Raw genomic sequence first — 9724 nt, 5'->3', positions numbered from 1 at the left:
TGTCAGCCTAGCTAGATCATTATTAAACTAATGAGTAATGATAGAGACACAACTTAGACAAACAACTTTGATCAAACTTTTTCACTTATGTGATCATTTAGAAAAAAAAAAATTGAAGTCATAACATCCTATGTGGTCCCTTTCTTTAAAAAATGACTACATCAAAAAAAAAGTTTGGCCAAAATTATATATTTAAGTTGTGTCTCTATTATTTCTCTTAATCTAATACCTCATGCGGCGCACTAATTTAATAGCACAATTGTAATAATAGTAGGTAATGTGGGGTGGCGTGAGCTGAGATGGGGACCAAAATTCGTCCTAAACAACACCTAGGGCAAGTGGAAGGTAAATATTTATTTTCTAGCAAACTTGACAAATTAAAAATAGGAACCATACAATCAATCACTTTAATTAATCAAATCCATACAGATATCGCTTCAATTTTGGCGGCGAACTGAAAATCTTTAAAAATAAAATTATTAAACCTAAGAAACCAATGCACCGAAGGAAGAACATTAATTATATAATCAATTTATACTCACAAAATATTTGCAATAAAACCTGACTTGTACCCAACCAACGAATTGCTTATCTTATACTGCAGTAGTTCAATAACTCCGATCAATCTTAATATGTTTGGTTTCCTCTACAAAACGGCCAGTGACTTGAAGGTTTAAGAACTTTGTGTGGTTTAACAAAATTCTTAGAGTACTAGCTAGCATTCCTTAAATGTAGGGAAAGTTGTTCCCTTAACCAAGAGAACCAAAAGTGTTACCCTAAATCTAAGGTAGTACTTCTATTTCCATTAGCATTATTTTAATATAATATGACTTTCTATTTCCTCTATTTCATCTACTATTTATTTGAAAGAATATTTAAATAGCATAGACAAAGAATAAAGGAAGTTATTGTGATATTTATTTGAATACATAAGCAAAAAGTCTCTCTTAGCTCACAAAATAATGGTATGCGATCACCCTTAAAATTGGGCATAAGGATGCTTATATAGGCCTTGAAAAAAATTGAGGTTAATTAGATGAAAGTTGGTTTGTGAAAAACCCCATTATGAGGCTGCGGCGTTCGAACGAGTTAGTGACGCGTTTTAACGTGTTCTATGATTTCACAATTCTCTTTGCAACAACGTTCAAATAGAGTACCATCCTGGTAGCGATCGAGGGTCGCAGATCTAGTTAAATGAACATCACATTTGAACTTTATTCGATTAGGGTTGCAACTAGACATCTCTATAGTTCATTGTGAAACACTTTCGCTCGAACTGTCTTTGACTGATGCTCTTAGAGGTATCTTGTAAAGCTCGATTATTCAGCCTCTTTCGAACTTTGTTCAACCGCCCTTGCAACCTAGCCTCTCGGGAGCTTGAACTTTAATATACTTGAAGTCCTTGTCTAACCATCTTTCAACCTCCTATTATATATACTTGAAGCTCTTAATGGCAGCAATGAATGAGTTTTTATTGCTCCAAAACATGTTACAATCATTCTTTCAACCATTTCTTTTTGCAAATCTAATGGATCAACCTTTAAATTTGTGAATTCATATGAATCTTACACAATTTCAATAGTGAATTCATCCATTCCCTATATGGAGATGATTGAAAGATTGTTGAAAGAATGATTTTTAGCTTCTTTTTTTTGGTTAGGTACCTAATATTAGTATCTAAGCAGGCACCACATCACATGTTCAAATATTGGAAGGCGCAACTTATGGAAATGGCTATTCGGCGACTAATGTAAAGCCAATGTGGGGTGCCGTAAACATCGGCAAAAAAACGTAATAAATTGTTATGGTTCTAGTGTGGCCAGCCTAATATAGAAGAAGAAGGGGAATTACACCAAGAGGATCACAAGGAGAACAAAGGAGAATTACAAGAAAATGTTTTAGCCTATACTGACTCTTTCAAGTTATAAATTTTTTACCAATCTATTGCAGGAATGGTGCTGAGAAAGATTGGATTATAATTCATGTGCAGCTTTAACAAAAAAATGGCCAGACGAAGAAGCAGTCCAGATTAAATTGATCTTTAGAATTTGATATGATTCACAAAATTGGAATCAAAGAGAGCTCTCAACTTATCAATATTCCAGCTTCGATCCAAGGTGTTGATCAAATCTGCCACCTTGAAATGAGACATGTATATATATATATTTGAAACATATCATACTCATTCATCGATAAAAGTTGCGAGCCTAAAGCTCTTACAAACAGAGCAAAAAGCTCTGAAGTAAATCATAGCCGAAGCTAAAGATACAGTCATCAACAACAGACCAAATCAACCAAAACACAGCATCCGCTAACCTATGACTGAATATCAGGTTGAAAACTCAGATCTGCATCAAACAGACACCATCTAATGCATAGGTAGCGCTTATTCCTCGCCTTGAGAGCAAAACCCCCAAGCCGATACTTATTCCTCGGCCTTGAGAGCAAAACCCACAAGCCGATACTCATCCTCCTTGACTCGAAAGCCAGGATAAATTTCACATCCACAACCCAAAGGTTTGGACTAGTAATATCGGGCAGCAACCAGGCGCAACAAAGCAGGAGGAGAAAGTCTTATTACAAGCATAAATAAAACCATACAGGGAAATAAAGGGAACAATAAAACTAATGCAGGAAAAAAAATTATAGCAAATAAAACCAAATACAAGGGAACTCAAAGGAAATACAAAACAGAAAAACAACAAAACAGGAAAATAAATGCGAAAAGCACTCAAAGTGGATCACAGCAGCCGGAGGAGGCCGATCGCGAGCTGGCCGGAAACCGCCGCGGAAGGTGGCACAAAAAGCTTGGCGTGGGAGGGGCGCGTTAAAAGACCCGACAGCGAGCGGTGAGCAGCGAAGCAAGCGCGGAGGAAATCGGCGGCACACTCAAACAAACAGGGAGGGGGAGAGTTTGAGTGAAAACCCCCAAAAGCAGTACCCGAGATAGAACACAAGCACAACATAACAGAAAACACCAAAGACAGAAACAAACCTAAAACAAAAATCGGGAAGCAAGGAAGGGAGGAGGGATGCAGGCAACGGGCATCCCGCCTCCTCTAAGGCGGCGGCACTCTAGAAGGGGGCTTAAGGTTTCACAAGGCTTAATGAGGCATGTATATTGTTATGTGAGAATTGGCAGAAGGTTTAAATTCATGAAGAATATAGGAGGAATTCAAGGATCTTTCCAAATGCCAATTGCCTGTTATAGTATATTTAAATGACCTAAAGTTAGAGATTTGATGAAGATAAAATTGGCCTAACTTTAGAGATTTGATTATAATCTGATCACCTTAAATTAGGGGATTTGATTAAAGATTATATTTATGTGTAAACTCTATAAATAGAGCATTTTGTATTATCTTATGGACCTAAGTGGTTGATTGAACTACATAAAATATCTTGTGTTATTTATTTTATTATTTTCGCACTAAATTTTCATATCGTTTTGAATTTCTTCATGGTATCTGAGCAATAGGCTAACGCCATTGTATGATCCAATGGTCCTGACCGTCCTGTGCATTTCTTTTTCTTAAATTTATTGTTTTGTTTCTCAAAAAAAAAAAAAAAACAAAAAAAAAATGGTCACCATAAAGAATTCAGTTCATATATATATATATATATCCAAAAGTTTTGGCAACCTATAGATGTATTATGGAATTAACCAATATTGCTAATTATTGATCACATTTGTTAGCTAAATAGATCGTCTTTAACTTGGTGTTTGAAAGTATTATCAATTAATCTATTTTTCTCTCTTTTATTCGGATCAAAAATAGAAAACACTTCATTGTAACCCTTTTCCCGTTTCTTAAAAAAAAAGTTGGGAAAACTTCACTTACCACTCACAAAGTTAAGCGCCTTTTGCACACACCCCTCAAAAGTTCAAAATTTCTCATTTTGGTGTATCCAATTTTGATTTCCTTTCATTTTCCCATTCCGTTAGGATTTTCTGTGAAATCATAACGGACTGGTGTTAAATTACTAAAATACCCTTATTTTTTAATAAATTTTTTTTTTAAAAAAAAAATCTTGACCCGTGGGTTTACAGGTGGATTTAACCCACCCATATTGTGACCCACGGGTCTTATTATTATTATTATATTAAAAAAAAAAGAAAGAAGAAGATGGGGGGTGGGGTGGGTCACAAAGTGACCCCCGGTGGGTCTTTTCTTTTTTAATTTTTTTTAATATAATATTTATAATAATAATTTTTTATTTATATAAATAAAGGTAAATTTAAAATTTTTAAAATTTTTAAGGGTATAAAGATCTTTTACTCATTTGACCGTTTGATTTAACTGCAAAATTATAATGGAATGAGAAAAGTGAAAGGAAATCGAAATTGGATGCACCAAAATGAGAGATTTTGAATTTTGGAGGGGTCAGCAAAAGGCACATAACTTCGTAGGGTATAAGCAAAGTTTTCCCAAAAATATTTGAGAAAGAGAAATTAATACTAGTAGAGTGAGGCTAACAAGATAGAGTTATTAGACAAATTAAGAGGCGGTCATAAAAGGCATAAAATATTTAAAACTTAAGAAGGATGGAGTGGGAAGCTAATTAAGCGAAAGACATAGAAAGGCCGTACGCATGTATACATTGGGCAGGCGGTTATTAACTGCTCATTAACCGCACTAACCGCATTAACCGTTAACTTTTAGAAAAAATGGCTAACGGTTAGCTCAAAACAGTAAGCAAGTTGGGAGAGTTTAATGTAAATTAAACAGTCCCATTGTTACCGGCCAATACCATGTACTTGTCTCTTCGTGTAAGCCTGGTGCACTCAAACCCCAGAGCCTTCCCAATCTCACTTTGCACTTGATTTGCCACATCAAACTTTGATTTCCCCCCATCATGACAAGTGGACGAAGCAGATACATTCTCGAGGATCTGAAAGTTGTACGTTGGTGCTGGGTTCATGAAGAAGCAGAACGGGTCCAGAAACTTGAGCCCGCTGGCGGTTGTACCATAAAACAGAGTAACATGGGAGTTGACTGCAACAGGGACTATTATTTCGCTCAATTCTGCAAATAAGGGACTAAATCGCAAGAGATATGGTTCCCTGCATGTGGTCCCTTCGGGGCAAACAACCATGTCCCCCTGATTAAGACAGCTGTCGATTATCCTGGCATCTTCATCACGATTCCTCGTTAATCGCACTATTTTGTTGGGTTGTCCAATCTCTGAGATTCTGCTTAAGCTGTACGAGACCACAATAAAACTTTTGTTGAAAATTAGAGCAAGGAAATGAGGGTCCAGAAGTGTTCTGTGATTGCAAGCATAAAGGAGGCCTCTGGATTTATCTTCGTCCTTGGTGTTTGAATAAGAGCTTTTGGTTTTGGGTATGGAAACTGTGAGGTGTACACCGCTGAAGGCATAGAGAGGATGAGACATCTTGATGAGCAGTGGCGTGTGTACAAGGATCCTGAAAATGGCAAGGACAAACCCAAATGGCATCCACATGAATAGAGCTAGAGCGTCCATTGGGGTTGGTGCCAAAGCCAATCTACCATCATGAAAGATCAATGGTTTTGGGTACTTTTCTCTTGGGAGCTTTTGCCACCTCCTGTTATCACCTTCTCCAACCAAATAAATCTCCTGTTGCAGCAATTTTAAGAAGAGAAAGGAGTATTATCACTTATTTCAAACAGAAATGTTAGAAGTAATCAATCTTTTATTAAGAGATTGATATTAAGATGATATAGAGTTTATTCATTGGAAATGATCAAAACAATTAGGGGTAAGTTCACAAAGGCTCATAAACTTTCACGTGTTTTGAGAATACCCTTCCAAAATTTAAAAAATTTTAATTTCACTTTTCGAACTTTTAATTTAATACAATTTACCCCCTCCTTTAGTTTAAACCGTTAACCCCTAATGAAGGCTATGAAAAATACTAAAATACATTCAATTTTTCAATTTTTTTAATTTTAAATTTGAAATTAAGGATAAATTTAGAATTTTATAAAAGTTGTAAGAATATAAAGGTCATTTCATCCATTTAAGCATATGTTTAACGCAAAACCCTAACAGAGGAGGTGGATTACATCAAATTAGAAGTTCGAGGAGTGAAATTGAGAGTTTTTGAACTTTGAGAGGTATTCTCAAAAAGAGTAAAAATGCAAGGAGCCTTTGTGAAATTTTTCCAAACAATTAATAAAGATAAATGTTACGAGTACCAATGAATAAGCTCCGCATCATTTTGGTACCCATTGCTTGGTAAAAGATTCTATTTCAAAAGTTTAAGTATTTAGAAGAAAATAGTAAATTTAATTATTTAACTAATATTCTAAGAGAGGGAAGTGGGGTTAAAGTCTATAATTTTTTATTTTTTCGCAAAAGAAATTAGAAGAAATACCATACCTTGCAATGGGAGAGCAATTGGTGATCAAGAAGTTTTGTGAAGCCAGCAATAGCAATCATATTATCCTCTTCAAGGATTTCCTCCAAACGAATGATATCCTTCTTCTCCTCCATGAGTCCCACAAAATACCCATTGAACACCTTCAGCTCTCTCGCGACCACAAAATCAATCTCTAAATAATCCTTTAAAAAGCACTCAACCATCACTTGAGGAAGCTCACTCACACCTACTAATTTTCCCCCACCACTTCTCTTGAGCACCTCAAACATCTCCAATCCAACTTCCTCCAAGAAGAACTTCGGCAAAACATTTATTCCAATTCTAAAGCTCTCTTTCTTGATCCCAAAGAAGCAAACCATGACCATAATCTTCAACCCCATTTCTTCACTAACCAAACATGTTAAAGGGTAGGAAAGAAGGAGAAGAAGAGCCCTTAATAAGCTTCCACCTTCAAAGGCCACAAGCATGAAGTATGGGAACATGGATGGAGATTTTAGCAAAGCTCCTTCCACATCGAAGATCATCAAAGCCTGGCTTGCAAGAGGAGGATTAAAGGTTTCATATCTAAACGGTGTCGTTGCATGGTTTTTGTAGAAACCTCTATGTTTTCTAAAGAGAATGCGATAGAAAAACAAGAAAGGGGTTTTGATCAAAGAAGCCATAGACATTGGTGCTGTTGTGGCTGTGCATGCAACTCGTTAATTTACTTTTATACACGTGCAAATGTACTACATATATAGAAACGATGGCATTGTTGTAATTAACAATAACATCAACAGAGGGTTATATGTAGCTTCTAGAAGATGTTCCATTCATGCAGTGGCGGAGCCAGCAATTTTATATTAGGGGTGCCACTAAAATTTTTTTGGCGTCCTAAAAATTTGGTAATTCACACAATATATGCATTACAAAAAATCTAAATTTGTAAGATAAAACTACAAAAACGATTGAGAAGCCAAGGAAAAGTTGTGAATCTGTGATAAAAAGAACAGAGATAGAAGAGACTAGAAAGAGTCTGAGAGAGAGCGTCTTAGAGATTTTTTTTTTTTTTTGGTGTGAGAGAACTGGAGAAGGGTTGCCGTGGGTTAAATGGAGGTGCGGGAGAAGGGTTGTTGTGTCTTGGGTAATGAGTAGGTAAATTAATTGTAAAAAGATTTTTTTTAAAAAAAAATTATTTAGGGTTAAAAAAAAAAAAAATTAAATCCTTGGGGGTGCCGTGGCACCCCCAAGGGGTAATGTGGCTCCGCCACTGCATTCATGCAACCACTTTTTTGTTTCTTTTAATGACCATGCTCCTGGCCGCAAGCCCTAATGCGGCTCCATTACTGCTTACATTTAATAGACCCGAGTTAGATAATATCATAATTTGTCTTCTTATTAAATTTAGAGATTTACTTTTAAAATGAGTCAAATATTAAACTCTCTTTACGTTTCTTTACTTTGATTAAATATTATTACTTTATTAATTTTAAACCAATCAAAAGAGCGGTGTTATTGCAGGCAGGGTTGTTGTTGCTGAGGTTTTCGTAGAAACCTCTACTCTTTCTAAAGAGAATGCGATGGAAATAACGAATGTACTATATAACCCTTATTAGACGACATTGGTGCTAGCTAGGTAGTAGCTGTAATACTATATAACCTTTGGTCGACGCATAGCTGGATTTATAGATTCATGAGCGAATGTACTATATGACCCTTGGCCAACGTTATTCTTAATTACAACAATGCCATCGTTTGTATTAATCAGGAGATGCAGCCTCCTTGGCTGGTCAATTGCATTGTTTATAATGAATATTAATGGCAGTCTGACCTTAAAACTACCCTATACAACCCTTGGTTGGTTGGTTGGTGTTTCTAAGAGGTAGCTCAATCGACTGGGATCACATTTAATGAAGTAGAAGTCACTAGTTCGAATTCATATCTCCCATCTTGTGCGGACATGTCACCCAAAAACAAAAACAAAAAACCTTGGTCGACGTTATTCTTAATTACAACAATGACATTTAAAAAAAAAAAAAAAAAAAAAAAAAAAAAAAAAAAAAAAAAAAACATGAAAAGGAGAGGAGAATTTAAATAAGTGACATTTCGCTTTATAAGACGTGGTCTTCGACCGATTGAACTACGCACCCATAAAAAAAAGATCCTGACCATTAACTAGATATTCTCCAGTCCATATTGGACTATAGAGGATCCTATTCAATATAATCCTTGGTCGTCGTTATTCTTAATTACAACAATGACAATTTTTTTTTAAACATGAAAAGGGGAGAAGAATTTAAATAAATAACCTTCGCTTTATGAGACGTGATCCTCAGCCGATTGAATTACTCATAAAAAAAATAATAATAAAAAAAAACAAAAAAAAAAACAGTGTTCTTAATTACAACAAACCTCCTTTAATTGTCAATTGTACTGTTGATACTACAAGCATAAAACTACCCTATACTATATATATTTATGGACGAGGCTTCTATGTGGTACTCCAAACTACCATATATTTGTGGTAGTTTGGATGGACGGCCAGATTTATCCAGGGGTTTTTAATCCAAAAACTAACGTTGTACTAAAAAAAAAAAAAAAAAAAAATCCCGTCAACTAACCCCTCCAAAAACAGACCCCTCTTTTTGTTTTGGGGCAATTTGTAAGGGTCATTTCACAAATCACAAAGCCATGGCTGCATGTCGAGCAGTTTCTGTCTCAAGAAAGCCCCTCCCCTCTTTTTATGTTTTTTTTTTTTTTAATTTTTTTTTTAAGTAACGATATAAGGAGGATTATAGTCTTCTTAGACTCATCCCAAATGTGATATAACATTTAAAATCACCATTAAATTTGAGACGATTATTATTGAATTTTAATCTATTGTGATTTTAAATATCATATCACAATATTATTATTACTAGAGTCCTCCTTATTATTATTCTTTTTTTATTAAGTGTTTTATAGTCTGTTTGAGATTGCGGTAGAGAGCTTAAAAAGTATTTTTACTAGCTAAAAAGTTGTATCAAATAAAAGCTGGCTTGTTTGGTAAAAAATTCTAAAAGTACTTTGTTTACTCTAAAATGGCTAAAAAGCATTTTTTGAGCATAGAAAACAACTAGGCTAAAGTCCACATACATCTTCAAATTATCACCCAATTGACAATGTCCCCCCAAACTTTCAATTGTGATAATATCCCCCCTAAACTACCAAAACATTATCATTGTCCCGTCCAAGACTAGCAATAAAACAAAAATGCCCATGTAGATTTCTCAATAAGACAAAAATACCCGTATTAATTCAAAAAAACTGATTTTCTTTTTAAAAGGAAAAATTTTAATTTAAAAATAATATTAAAAAAAAACAAATTTTTTTTAAAAC

The 9724-nt window shown here is 35.0% G+C and overlaps 1 protein-coding gene across 1 annotated transcript; it reads right to left on the bottom strand.

Moving 5' to 3' along the window:
* Positions 1-4572: 4572 nt before the first annotated feature.
* LOC132170813 (probable glycerol-3-phosphate acyltransferase 2) lies at positions 4573-7265 on the bottom strand. The gene is made up of 2 exons (XM_059581929.1): positions 6367-7265; positions 4573-5601 (listed from the first exon to the last, which is right to left on the bottom strand). The coding sequence occupies exons 1-2, from the start codon at positions 7033-7035 to the stop codon at positions 4723-4725; spliced, it is 1548 nt and encodes a 515-aa protein (XP_059437912.1). The 5' UTR covers positions 7036-7265; the 3' UTR covers positions 4573-4722.
* Positions 7266-9724: the final 2459 nt, after the last annotated feature.

The sequence above is a fragment of the Corylus avellana genome, chromosome ca2 (genome assembly GCF_901000735.1).
Source record: "Corylus avellana chromosome ca2, CavTom2PMs-1.0".
In the NCBI taxonomy this organism is placed as follows: domain Eukaryota; kingdom Viridiplantae; phylum Streptophyta; class Magnoliopsida; order Fagales; family Betulaceae; genus Corylus; species Corylus avellana.
Note: the sequence above shows the minus strand (reverse complement) of the source record. Positions and strands in the feature narration are given on the sequence as shown.